The sequence below is a fragment of the Crinia signifera genome, chromosome 8, assembly GCF_055691185.1.
Source record: "Crinia signifera chromosome 8, ASM5569118v1, whole genome shotgun sequence".
NCBI classification, from domain to species: Eukaryota; Metazoa; Chordata; class Amphibia; order Anura; family Myobatrachidae; genus Crinia; species Crinia signifera.
In genome coordinates this window covers 4,630,890-4,645,521 of record NC_139224.1, presented here as the reverse complement: position 1 = coordinate 4,645,521, position 14,632 = coordinate 4,630,890, and the positions used below count along the sequence as shown (strand labels likewise).

The 14,632-nt window shown below is 49.5% G+C and overlaps 1 protein-coding gene across 1 annotated transcript; it reads left to right on the top strand.

The window, feature by feature from the left end:
- Nucleotides 1-12,902: 12,902 nt before the first annotated feature.
- Nucleotides 12,903-13,639, top strand: LOC146025653 (uncharacterized). Its single transcript, XM_083155619.1, has one exon. It carries the CDS (start codon nucleotides 12,931-12,933, stop codon nucleotides 13,537-13,539), a length of 609 nt encoding a protein of 202 aa, XP_083011745.1. The 5' UTR covers nucleotides 12,903-12,930; the 3' UTR covers nucleotides 13,540-13,639.
- The last annotated feature ends 993 nt before the right edge of the window (nucleotides 13,640-14,632 follow it).

The following is a 14,632-nucleotide window of genomic DNA, read 5'->3' as shown; positions in this document are numbered from 1 at the left end:
TTCAAAAACATCCGCCAGGTTCCTATACTTAATGCACCATACTGGGCTGCCTACAATTATATTATGGCAGCACCTGCGTCTCCTTTTCCCCGCGCCGTCTTAGGTTGTATTGTGTGACGGGATAGCGGGGGGTTCTTACTGTGGAACGCACGGCCATGTTTTTTGGGAGGTGCCGTGCGTCACGGAATGGCGCCGTGGAACGCACGGCCATGTTTTTTTATATGTGAAAGCGGCGTGCGTCACGTGTTAGTTCCGTGGAACGCACAGCCATGTTTTATTGGTATGAAAAGTGGCGTGCGTCTCACTGAACGTTAACGCCAGAGCAGAAAGATGTTTCTGCAGCGTACAGGCGCACGGAGATTTGAATAGATATTTATGTTGGTTCCTCTTATTTAGTTATCATGGAACGCACGGCCATTTTAGTTTTCATTTAGATGAATGGAACAATGTATATTTAAAAGTTACTCCTATTAAGGAATTTTAAGTTTATAATGTAATGGAACACTCTGTTAGACTATTTAAAAAGGGAGAACTGTATAAAATCATTAAAAATGAAAGTCAGGAAAAAGGGAATAATTCATAATGTACTTAATGGGAGGTGATCAGCTTATGGTTCAAAAAACAATGGAATATACTTTTTATAAGAACCATTTTACCTCGAAATCTCCATTGAGGCCATTGGGGGTAAGGGTTTTCATATTGTAGATGAATTTCATTTCAGTTTTTGCGAGAAGGATTTCACATCCTTTTTCTCTCCAATTTCCCACTACTTTTTTTATACCAATTACCTTTGATATTTCCTCAGTAGAACAATTATGTTTATTTTTAAAATGTTCTGAAAGAAGGTGACCAGTTCAGTTTCAGAACATTTCAAAAATAAACATAATTGTTCTACTGAGGAAATATCAAAGGTAATTGGTATAAAAATTACCTCAATGGAGATTTCGAGGTAAAATGGTTCTTATAAAAAGTATATTCCATTGTTTTTTGAACCATAAGCTGATCACCTCCCATTAAGTACATTATGAATTATCCCCTTTTTCCTGACTTTCATTTTTAATGATTTTATACAGTTCTCCCTTTTTAAATAGTCTAACAGAGTGTTCCATTACATTATAAACTTAAAATTCCTTAATAGGAGTAACTTTTAAATATACATTGTTCCATTCATCTAAATGAAAACTAAAATGGCCGTGCGTTCCATGATAACTAAATAAGAGGAACCAACATAAATATCTATTCAAATCTCCGTGCGCCTGTACGCTGCAGAAACATCTTTCTGCTCTGGCGTTAACGTTCAGTGAGACACACGCCACTTTTCATACCAATAAAACATGGCTGTGCGTTCCACGGCACTAACACGTGACGCACGCCGCTTTCACATATAAAAAAACATGGCCGTGCGTTCCACGGCGCCATTCCGTGACGCACGGCACCTCCCAAAAAACATGGCCGTGCGTTCCACAGTAAGAACCCCCCGCTATCCCGTCACACAATACAACCTAAGACGGCGCGGGGAAAAGGAGACGCAGGTGCTGCCATAATATAATTGTAGGCAGCCCAGTATGGTGCATTAAGTATAGGAACCTGGCGGATGTTTTTGAAGCGTTTGTAAACATACAGATTACAGGATAGGACATCCATATATGGACATCCGGTATTCATCATTTCCGGTGCCCTAATTGGCTTGTTTGTTTCAAAGGGAGATATTATATGGTTTTTATAAGTAGAATTTAATACTGATATTGTGACATTTTTATTAACATCATCATAACATTTTGGATGTATTTTACATGTTGTAATTAGGATTTCATGTTTGTAAACGCCCCCCTATGATGCAATGGGGAGGTAACCATAGTGGGTATTTAATCCAGTTTGGGACACCAATGCAACACCACCTTGATAAAGACCTGGAGGTCGAAACGCGTCGGTGCGGTGTTGCCTAAGTTTTTAAGGTATATTTAGTTTATGGTATTTGCTAAGAGACCTTTTGTTTTTGGTGAGCATTCCCGGGCATTGAACATCTGCTGCTCCCAGACATAGGCCACTGGCAATGCACCAAAACTTGTATACAGCCCACATTTTGTATCAAAAAATCATTTTTAAACATATTTTGTACCAATAAAAACGTTTTTTGGATATACGTTTTGGAAAGACGTCCATTACTGAAAGATACCTTTATGAGAGGACCCCCACATAAAAGAAAGTAAGCATACATGTGAGAAAATCAAAGATACCTTTATGTGTTTTCCAAACACCTTCTTAGTGTAAGCATACGTGTACGTTACCCTTTGGAATAATCGGGAGACACGTGGTGACCCTCTAAAGATATTACGCACTTTGGGAAAGAAAATTTTCCAGTATGCCAAGAAATCCACAGTGTATTTGACTATATTTGAAAAAATTGGACTACACATTGTTTCTTTTTCCTTTTTCCCATCTTCTTCCACATGCTCAACCGAGGAAGAAAATAACAGACTCCCCCAAACATTTATCAGAACTCGGGACGTAAGCACTATTGCCTAATTGTGGGCGCTTTTCCTTACTTTCTATTGTTTTTTGTATCTATATACCAGGAAGGTAACTCCTGGCTAGGAAAGTGCCGCCCTTTTTAGCGCCATTGTTTGTATTATTTTATATTGTACGGAATCTAAGGGGTGGTCCGAAGGTGCACCGGACCACTTATTAGACCGCCGGCTGCCACTGCACACTATTTAAAGAAATGACAACCGGGCAGCAAGATCTGTGCACTGCCCGGCTGTATACTCACTGTCTTCAATGCCCACCTGCTGGACCGCGGCAGCCAAGCAGGAGCGGCCACCAATACTACCAATGCCGCTCCTGATTGTCTGCCCCAGCATTGAAGGTGCGACCCACATCTCCCTCTTCCAGGGCAGCGGCAACACAGGCAGTGGAGCCCGACGCCCCCCCCCCCCCCCCCCCCCCAGCGCTGCCTGACTCCTTGTCTCCCCCTCAAGGGCACCAGCAGTGCCCGCCTGCCAAAGCCCCCCCACCAGCAGCAGAGTGGCCAGTGCTGCCCGACTCCATGTCTACCTTTCCACAGCGCTGCCCGACCCTCTCCCCCTCCTGAGCAGCGGCAGTGCCCGACCCTGCTACCCCTCCTGACCAGTGACAGCGCTGCCTGACCCCGCTCTCCTGATCAGCGGCTACACGGACAGCAGTGGCTGCCATCGCCTCTCCCCCTGCTGAGCAGTGCCCGACCCTGCTACCCCTCTTGGCCAGCGGCAGAGCGTCCAGCGCTGTCCGTCACCCCCTCTCCCCCTCCTGGTGAATGGCATTCAGTCAGTGGTGAGAGAGGGGAGTTGTAACAGCAGTGAGAAATCTGCTCCAGCTTCTCCCTGCACATGTGCCAGCAGTCTGTCACATGCAGGAGACCTGAGGGGACGTGTACAGATGCCATATGGCAGCACAGGTCACAGCATGGGGCCCTCCTGTTCCGGTGTTCCGGACCCCTCCATTTTCAGAAATCCCTTAACAACTCCCTCTTGGCAACGAGCATGTATTCCCGTTGGCATCGAGCATGAAGCCCCCTTGGCAACGAGCATGTATTGCCCCTTGGCATCGAGCATGAAGCCCCTGGCATCGAGCATGAAGCTCCTGGCATTGAGCATGTAGGTAAGTGGCACTTATGTGTCAAAAATGTAATGGGCATTACTGTTTGTTATATAGCATGTAATGGGCATTATGGTGTGTGGCACAATGTGTAATTGGGTTTATTTGTAATGGGTATTACCGATGTTTCATGTGTAATGGCCATTATGGTGTGTGGTCTAATATGTAATACGACGCCCCCTTTTTGTGATGACACGCCTCCTTTCCATGAGACCATGCCCCCTTTTCGGTGCGTGGCAAAGCCGTGCAAAGGTCCGCCTTCCTTCGGTATTTGGATCTGGGACCACCCATTACCATAGTTCTAGATTCGCCCAGGGGCGGATCCAGGATAAAATGACAGGGGGGGCACCATGATAAAAGAGGGTTTAGGTGGGGGAGGGGCGGTGTTAGTGGTGCCAGTGTACATGCTAAAAGAGCGGCAGAGAGAGGGTGGGAATGGGATTAAAAATAGGCCCTGGCATTTAAAGTACGCAGGCCCACCATGGTGACAAAAGTGAAGGATGTAGTTGTGCGCACGCCGAAGGCGCGCTCCGGAAAATGGGGTGTGGCCACTGAACAGGGGGCGTGTCCTTGATACACCATATACAACTTCTACACATTATGCAACAAAATACTAGACCCCATTATACTTGCCCCTTACACATGATGCCAAATGGAATGAGCCAAAATTCACATAATGCCACACGGATTGAGCCAAAATTCAAATAATGCCACATGGATTGTGTCAAAATTCACATCAAGCCACACGGATTGAGCCAAAATTCACATAATGCCACATGGATTGAGCCAAAATTCAAATAGTGCCACATGGATTGTGTCAAAATTCACATAATGCCACACGGATTGAGCCAAAGTTTACATAATAACACACAGATTGAGCCAAAATAAACATAATGCCATATGGATTGTGTCAAAATTCACATAATGCCACATGGATTGAGTCAAAATTCACATAATGCCACACGGATTGAGACAAAATTCACATAATGCCACACATATTGAGCCAAAATTCACATAATGCCACACGGATTGTGACAAAATTCACATAATGCCACACGGATTGAGCCAAAATTCACATAATGCCACACGGATTGAGCCAGAATTCACTTATTGCCACACAGGTTAAGCCAAAATTCACAATACGTTTCATAAACAGGAACATTGTCCACCAAAGGCGCGCATTAAACATTTACACCATAATGTCCATTACACGTTAAGTTACACGCCATTATGTCCATTATGTATTATGTCAAACACCATAATGCCTATTAAAAATTATGCTACATAAGTGCTGCTTATCTACATGCTCATTGCCAAGGGTTCCATGCTCATTGCCAGAGGTTCCATGCTCATTGCCATGTGGGATTACATGCTCATTGCCAAGGGGAATACATGCTCGCGGTAAATGGGGGACAGCCGCCAGGCAGAAGTGATAGCCACTGACAGTGGCAGAGCCTGGCTGTATTCAGAGCACTGCAGGTCCCGGCTATTTGAAATAATACCCCTTTCACACCAGAAAATGCATTCCCAGGTTGGCCCCTTTTACACCAGCCTAGTCCCTGCATTTTCTGGTGTGAGGGGGAGAGAAAACCACCCCCCCTTCCCCCTTTAACCAGTTATCTTATTTAACCGGCTATATCTTCGGAACCAACTGATCCATTTACATGAGATAAGTATCATATTGAAGAACTTTTGAGTGGGCTTTGAATTATTTTGGTCCAGTGAAACTGGAACGTTTGGTTCCAGAGTAATCTGCCCTCAAAGAACAAGAACAGTCATGAAATTACATTCCAAAAATAAAAAAAATAGTTTACACGTAATATCTCTGGAACCGATTGACCGATATGGACAAGCCTGGTATCATATTGAAGGCCCAGCGATTTGGAATTGAATGAGATCAACCAAAAGCTTCTGTGATGCATGGCAGCCGTCGGAACCGGGTGGGGGGTCGGAATTGACGGGTCCCATATTATCCTATGGGGAAAAAACGTTACAGCTTTGCCAGGCGATATCTCTGGTTCCCGGGGGGCTAGAGACACAGGGCTGGGCTCCTTGGAAAGCCCTGGTCCTCAGCTACAAAAAAAATGACAGGGGGGGCACGTGCCCGGGTGCCCCCCCCCTGAATCCGCCACTGGATTCGCCTATGCTGCCGAGCTGCACAGCGCCTAGGCAGCCATCAGCGTGCTGATCAATGCAACAGCCAGGTAGGTAACAGTTAAGCAGCGACCTACAGTTTTAGGTTGCTATGCAGTGTGTGAGACGGGAGACACAGGGTAACATATGGCACATTTCCTAGGCAGCCGTTTGTGACACCATCTTGACATACTTGCCTACCCTCCCGCATTTAGCGGGAGTCTCCCGTTTTTTCAATCCTCCTCCCGCTCTCCCGCAAATCCCTCCGTTCCTCCCGGTTTTTGTCCCATTCCACCCAAATAATGGACTGCGCATGCGCGAGCGGGATCTTTCGGGGGCGGGGCCCTAGTGCGTGACGTTGTGATGTCATTCATTATGCCGGTACCGCGCGGGGCTGTGTGGGTAGCCGTGGTGGTGCGGCAGCGGCAGCAGGAGCAGTTGCCTTCAGCGAGCGGTAGCAGCAGCAGAGCGAGCGGGAGGCAGGAGCCGGGAAGCGCACAGTGTAGGTGGCCAGAGCGGAGAGGAGCAGCTGTCACTGTGCATAGCCATAGCAGAGGGAGCCGGGTGTAAGTATAACAGTTTGGAACTTCTTTCCCCCACCCACTAAACCTGCTGCTTATTTTTTTGAGCGCCCTACACTGCGTGCACAATGCACGCCACTGCAGCGTCATTTAGGGGGGGGACTGTCGGGCTGTCATGTCCCGGAGGGCAGGAAGATCGTTAGCAACACACAGCTCCCTGATGCTGCTGTGCACTGCAGTGTGAGAAGGAAGTTCATCTCACACTGCACACAGCAGCATCAGGGAGCTGTGTGTTACTAGCAATTATTCCCTGTCCCTGTGTGAGACACCGCTGGGGAGAGACAGCAGCAGATTGATTGTAGTGGCAGGAGAGAACTCTGCTGCCTCTCCATAAGGCACTGGCAGTGCTGCTTTCTGTGTGAGACCTGCCTCCTGCAAAGCATTACTGGGAGCAGGGAGGAGCTCTCCGTGTGTGCCTGCAGCCTCCTTCATGATATCTCTGCTGCAGGAGGAACCTCCATGGCAACAAGAGAAATAAGTCAGTTGGCTGAAGTGGCTGTTAAAGAACTAGCACTTCAATGCCATACCTTCTTACAGCCTTACTTTACTCCAGCGTTCCTGTGCCCCCCTAGCCTTGCCTTTCATACCCTGTGCCCCCCTAGCCTTGCCTTCCATACTCTGTGCCCCCTAGCCCGGCCTGCCTTCTCTTCTCTGTGCCCCCCTAGCCCTGCCCTGTGGCCCATAGCCCTGCTTTCCCTTCTCTGTGCCCCCCTAGCCCTGCCGTCCCTGCCCTGTGGCCCATAGCCCTGCATTCCCTTCTCTGTGCCCCCCCTAGCCCTGCCTTCCCTGCCCTGTGCCCCCTAGCCCTGCCTTCTCTTCTCTGTATGCCCCTAACCCTGCCTTCCCTGCCCTTTGCCCCTAGCTCTTTCCTCCCTTTCCTGTGCTCCCCTAGCCCTTCCTTACTTTCTCTGTGCGTGTGCCCCCCTAGCCCTGCCTTCCCTGCCCTGGGCACCCTAGCCCTGCCTTCTCTTCTCTGTGCCCTCCTAACCCTGCCTTCCCTGCTCTATGCCCCCCTAGCCCTTCCCTCCCTTCCCTGTGCTCCCCTAGCCCTGCTTTCCCTGCTCTATGCCCCCCTTGCCCTATCCTCCCTTCCCTGTGCCCCTATAGTCCAGCGTTCCCTGCCCTGTGACTAACCCTTAGTCTAAGCTTCCCTGCGCTGTGCCAAACACCCCCTGCCCTGTGCCCCCTAGCGCTGCCTTCTCTTCTCTGTGCCCTCCTAACCCTGCCTTCCCTGCTCTGTGCCCCCCTAGCCCTTTCCTCCCTTCCCTGTGCTCCCCTAGCCCTGCTTTCCCTGCTCTATGCCCCCCTTGCCCTATCCTCCCTTCCCTGTGCCCCTATAGTCCAGCGTTCCCTGCCCTGTGACTAACCCTTAGTCTAGGCTTCCCTGCGCTGTGCCAAACACCCCCTGCCCTGTGCCCCCTAGCGCTGCCTTCTCTTCTCTGTGCGCCCCTAACCCTGCCTTCCCTGTGCTCCAGAGCCCTGCCTTCCCTTCTCTGTGCCCCCCTAGCCCTGCCTTCCTTGCCCTGTGCCCCCTAGCCCTGCCTTCCCTTTTCTGTGCGTATGCCCCCCCCTAGCCCTGGTTTCCCTGCCCTGTGCCCCCCTAGCCCTGCCCTCCCTGATCTGTGCCCCTATAGTCCAGCTTTCACTGCCCTGTGACTAATCCTTAGTCTAGGCTTCCCTGCGCTGTGCCAACACCCCCTTGCATTATATAATATAGATAAGAATGAGAAATATGCTTTTCAGTGTAAACAGAATTTTTTTCCCATCATTGTTTTATAAATGAACAGTGTAAAGCCCCATACAGAGTAAAGCCCCATACAAGCACGAGATATGTTTAAAAACAATGCCTAGTGTGAACACTCAATATCGTTATTGTGATGTCACTGAATGATATTGTTCACCAATACCGTTCAGTGTGTATGCTCAATTCATCCACCAAGGTTGTTTTTAGTTTTATTTCTGGTAGATGGGGTGGTAGGTAAGGGGCCCATCGTATTCTGTCTGGGGCCCCAAAATCTTTAATGGCAGCCCTGGAGACAGGCTGTGTGTTATTGCTCCGAGTTCGCTGCTGATTGACAGCCTGAGCCGCCGGCTCCATAGAGGACAGGATAGCTGAGCGACGGCGCAGCTATCCAGTCGTATCTGACACAGTAGCCTGCGGCTCAGTGACTGGCTGGGGACTTAACGTCTAAGTGGCATTATGGTTTGTGTCATATAGAGTCCTTTGTAATGGGCATTGCAGTGTGTGGCATATTGTGTAATGGGCATAGCATGTTTGTAGGTTGCCCATATACCTACTTGCTCTGGTGGTATGCGGCTCTTCATATATTTTTTTCACCAGCCACTGGACACACCCCTGGGTGGAAATAGATACGCCCATATGTGTCACTAGACACGCCCTTTGGTTGATACATGACACACCCCTTCAATGTTGCGCGACGCTGCGCTCGGTGAATTTTGCTAGCATCTAAAATCTCCCTCATTTTGCTTTTCAAAAGTAGGCAAGTATGCATCTTGATCATGCTGCTCAAAGGCAGCAGTAATAATAATAATTTTATTTATATAGAACTTTTCTTCCATAACTGGCACACCCTGCCAGCTTGTTGCTGGCAGGGTGTGCAACCAGCGATGGTACAGCATACAGGCTTTGTATACAGTGGGGGTGGAGGTACATGGTACAAATCATGGTAAAGAAACAGTAAACAAAAAAGTGATACATAGCTTCCATCAGCTTAGAGCAGTGATCTTCAACCTTTTTACCTTGCGGCACACTAAATAAGATTTTAAAATTGCCAAGGCACACCATGAGATCCCCACAGGGCAAAACACATTGGCCCCCACAGAAAAAAACAAAACCTATTGCCCCCTATATAAGAAACAATCACATGGGGCCTTATTTTGGTTCATTCTTTCTGACAAAATCCTTCTTAGATGGGCAAAACCATGTGCACTGCAGGTGGGGCAGGTGTTACTTGTGCAGAGAGAATTAGATTTGGGTGGGGTTTTACTTCAAAGTGAGATCTATATTGCAGTGTAAAAATAAAGCAGTCAGTATTTTCCCTGCACAGAAACAAAATTACTCACCCAAATCTAATTCTCTCTGCACATGTTACATCTGCCCCCCCTGCAGTGCACATGGTTTTGTCCATCTAAGAAGGATTTTGTCAGAAAGAATGAACCAAAATAAGGCCCATGGTCCCCACAGGTAACACAAATAAAATACATTGGCCCTTTAAATGAAAAGAAGAGACCAGTAAATAACACTTGCACTGGTGGTGGCTGTAAACTAGTTTGGGCATCTCTACATCTGGAGGCACACTTGAGAATGGCACAGTGGTTGAAAAACACTGGCTTAGAGGCTGGGAGAGATGGTAATTGGTGAAAAATAAAAGTAAAATGATGCCATGTGCGGGTGTAAATCCAAATCCATTCCAAACTCCAATCAAACTCATGCTTCAGATGACATGATTAATATGCAGGCTTAGATGGCTAGCTTTCCAAGCTTTTGCTTTGAGCGGGCTTAGTTAGTATATTAATAGCAGCAGAACGACTTTTATGAGTGACTTATTTCTATAATGTAATTGCTGAATAAATTCAATTAAACCTTCTGGGCAGGGGTTAAAGTGAGGGGGAACAGGCTGGAACTGAGTTCCACCACCTCAAATGGTGAGGTGGAACATTTTAACCTCCACATTGGCCCTGCACAGTAATTCTCACAGAAAAGCATTCTAGTTTGCAGGGGGATGCCAAAACCCCTACCACTGGCCCTGTCTCTGCCTATGGGGGGAGGGGAGGGGGGGTAATTAGGTGGCATAGAGAAATGAGTTCCCCCACCTTTGCATTATCACTTTAAGCCCTGCTTCTGGGGTTTTATTCAGCTTTTTTAATGCGCAAAACCATGCTGCACTGCAGGTGGAGGCGGACCAGATTTTCGGAGGCTCCCAGCCATTCCAGGAGGGTAGGCATGCCTGTCTCTACCTGGTGTCACCTTCTGCCTCTCTCCATCTTCCTCTACCTGTCATCCACTGCTCTGACCCTCTCCCTGTCACCCACTGCTGTCATCTTCTCCCTGTCACCCTATCCCTAGTATCAACCTCTCCCGGTCACACACTGCTGTCACGTTCTCCCTGTCACCTACTGTTGTGACCCTATCCCTAGTATCACCCTGTCCCTGTCACTGTCTGTCCAGTGTCACCTTCTGCCTCTTCCCTGCGTCACACCCCCCCTCCACTCTCTGCCATTGTTCTTGTGCCACCCCTGCAATATTGTTCTGAATCTGCACCTGTCTGACACTTTCACAGGTGTAATTATCACTAAATATTCAGAATCTTAACTCCTCCTTAAGAGCCACATGAAATAAGAAACCCAACAATACCATCGTTACACTGTGTCTGCTTTACATAGAGACAACAAGAACACAAACCAGGCTGTTATCACCCATAAGCCCCGTACACACGGGGGAGATATATTGCTCAGTTTCTCCTTTTCATCAGCGACCAGAGATGGTCGCTGATGAAAGGGAACCTCTGCCGGGGGAGCTGCAGAGGTAATCAGATGGTCGCAGGAGCCAGCGATTACAATGGGGCTGAAAACGGGAGCGCGCACCCGGCGATTTATCGCCGGGGCACACTCCCATCCTTGGCAATATGGTCGCCAGCGACCATATTCCCAGCGATTTCAGCCCCATTGTGTACACAACTAAAGGCAGTGGTTCCCAAACTCATATTTGCAAAACTTTGCACATCAAGGGCCTTATTCTAGTTCACTCTTTCTGACAAAATCCTTCTCTAATGGACAAAACCATGTGCACTGCAGGTGGGGCAGATGTAACATGTGCAGAGAGAATTAGATTTGGGAGGGGTTTTGCTTCAAAGTGAGATCTATATTGCAGTGTAAAAATAAAGCAGCCAGTATTTACCCTGCACAGAAACAAAATAACTCACCCAAATCTAATTCTCTCTGCACATGTTACATCTGCCCCCCTGCAGTGCACATGGTTTTGTCCATCTAAGAAGGATTTTGTCAGAAAGAGTGAACTAGAATAAGGCCCCAAGTGCCTAATCGTGTGTCCCCCTCCCGGGGAGCTGCAGGGGAAATCAGGTCTGACTTGTCCCTAGGACAAGTTGGACTAATGCATGGGGGCCTTTAGGAAGAGAGAGAAAAAGAGAGAGTGTGTGTGAGCAGTGGTGCAAGTAGGAAAAACGAATTAGTGGTACTGTGCGGTGAAAATGGGCGTAATCAGGGGCGTGGTCATATGACACTAGGGGGAGTGGCTGGAATATTGCACACGGCCAAAATTTACACAGAAATGCCTGTTCTGCATCACACACCCAATACATGACCCATGCCATAATGCCCGTTACACATTATGCCTCACACCATAATGCACCATAATGCTCATTGCACCGCACAACTGATGCCCATTACTAATATGCCCCCACAGTGCCACACATATGCCCCCAGTGCCATATATGCCCCCACAGTGCCACTGCCACACATATGCCCCCAGTGCCAGATATGCCCCCACAGTGCCACACATATGCCCCCAGTGCCATATATGCCCCCACAGTGCCACTGCCACACATATGCCCCCAGTGCCAGATATGCCCCCACAGTGCCACACATATGCCCCCAGTGCCATATATGCCCCCACAGTGCCACACATATGCCCCCAGTGCCAGATATGCCCCCACAGTGCCACACATATGCCCCACAATGCCACACATATGCCCCCAGTGCCAGATATGTCCCCACAGTGCCACACATATGCCCCCAGTGCGATCTGACTCCTTGGCTTTATATACTGAGCAGTAGTGATACAGGCAGTGGCTGGTACATGTAGTGCAGTGCGTGATAACATAAATAACCGGACTGCAGGGAGGTAACACTCCCCTGTTATGATATCATGCCTGAGCCCGACCAGTGACCACCTGTGTGTGATCCAGCTCACAGCCACAGATGAAGCAGCAGCAGCCTGGTCCATGCCCACAATATATTATATTCTACTGTCACCCCGCGGGCGATAGCGGGTCACCCCCAGGTGCCACGGTGTAACTCCCAGTGCCAGCACCAGGATCCCCCTCCAGCCCCGGGATCACGTGAGGGGCGCACTGTGTTACTTGCACCAAATTAAACCCCCTGTATCTCCGCGACCCCTCCACCCAGCGCCCCCCAATAAATACCGGCCTGTAGCTTGAAACCCCCTCTTACACCGTGCACAGCGATCGCCCCCCAGCCCCCCTGCAAAGGGGGTGCAATCAGCTCCCGAACAACATGCCTCCCCACCGCTAGGGCTACCGCAACCAGGGGTGCACCGATTAATCGTCCGATTTCGGGCTTGATGCATGATATAAATGCCCGGAATCGTACGCAGATCTTCAGAGGGGCGTCTGGGCATTGCAACGCGCCGGGGATCCCGGTCCTGGGCGCTGCGGGTGAGGAGATATCCGGGCGGAATGGGGGTGGAAAAAACACAATCTGCAGCGAAGCGGCGCTGGGAGCTGTTGTTGTTCTCAACGTGGTCCGCACTATGAGTATAAAAGAGGGCGGAGCCGCCACCGGCTCATCAGTGTGAGAGCTGTTAATGCGAGAGACAGACCCCGTGCATCAGAGCAGCAGCCCGGCTACAGAACCAGCTACCATGGCGCAAGAGGTCGCTCCGGCCACCCCCAACAAGAGAGCCAGAGCGGCGGCGGCCGCTGCTGGGAGTAGCGCCGGCGGCAGCGCTAAGAAGAACAAGAAGAAGAAGAACCAGCCGGGCAGGTACAGCCAGCTGGTGGTGGACACCATCCGTAAGCTGGGCGAGCGCAACGGCTCCTCCCTGGCCAAGATCTACGGGGAGGCCAAGAAGGTGGACTGGTTTGACCAGCAGAACGGCCGCACCTACCTGAAGTACTCGGTGAAGGCGCTGCTGCAGAATGACACCCTGCTGCAGGTCAAGGGAGTCGGCGCCAACGGCTCCTTCCGCCTGAACAAGAAGAAGCTGGAGGGGCTTGCGGTCCCCAAGAGGGCGCCGGCAGCAGCCAAGCCCGCGGCCAAGAAGGCGGCCAGCAGCACCCCCAAGAAGAGCCACAAGAAGGCGAAGCCGGCAGCCAAGACCGTAGCCAAAGCCGCCGCCAAGAGTCCCAAGAAAACTGCAACCAAGCGGCCGGTGAAGAAGGCGGCCAAGGCGCTGAAAGCCAAGAAGGCGTGAGGCTGTGGCGGGACTGTGGACACTGGTGCGGGCTCAGGACACTGATGAGAGCCGCCCCCCAATAAATACCGCCCCCCAATAAATACCGTTCATGCTGTTATATTTGTACATAGAACTTTTTCTTTCCCCATGTAAATCTTCCATAACTGACGCTGCTGAGTTGCGTCAGAGAACGCATCTGATGCGTAGCAGTGCTCGCAGCCCTCTCCCCGGGTATGGGACAGAGAAGGGTTAATCTGCCGCCCACACTCTTATACATCAGGAGACTTTTGGCGCAATTAAGCGAATGTTTATTTTGGTTGCGTGCGACTTTTGTATCGCTGTTATATTCTGTCTTTGGGAATGGGGAGGTTTCTCCTTTTCTGATTATTTTTTTTCTTCAATATTGTATATATCGATATACTTTAAAAAATGTGGAAACATTCAGTGTCCGTGTGTTGTTATTACAGTGGGGGGGGTTTGGGGTGTTGAAGCGTTTGTTCTGAACAGATCTCAGTGTGCATAATACTGAGGCAGTTCAGTTATGTTGGTACAGGGCTCCCCCATGTGATCGAGCGTTGCTGCTTTCACATCGCAAAATGAAGGTTCACACCGAGACTTGGAAACGGGTCAGTCCTGGTGCAAACCTTCATTTTGGGATTTGGGTTGTTAACAAACTTCACATCCCCACAGCGAACTGGCAATAATACTGGTTCACTGATGTCATCGGGGACACTGTGAAGTGTCGTCAGGGGTGGGGGAGGAGGCTCGAAGTGCTGCCTCCTCCATAGAGTGAAGGGAAACGGGTTTAGGGGCACATTTAACATGATTGCATTTGCATCCCCCATAGAAACCTATGGGGGATGCGGCCGGCAGCGCTGCAGGGAGGATCACAGCAAGGATCGGAGATTCCTGCTGCGGTCCCCCTATGATACATTCAGGGGATACTTAATGTTTGCGGCTAAACCCCGAAACGTGTGTTTTCGGGGATTTAGCCGCAAATATAGTTTGATAAATGGGCCCCCTATACCCGTTCACACCACTAAGGAACATGGCAACAGACTGGAAAGAACTGTGCTTTCTTACCGGTTCGCATTGCTACCCGTTTTAGGGA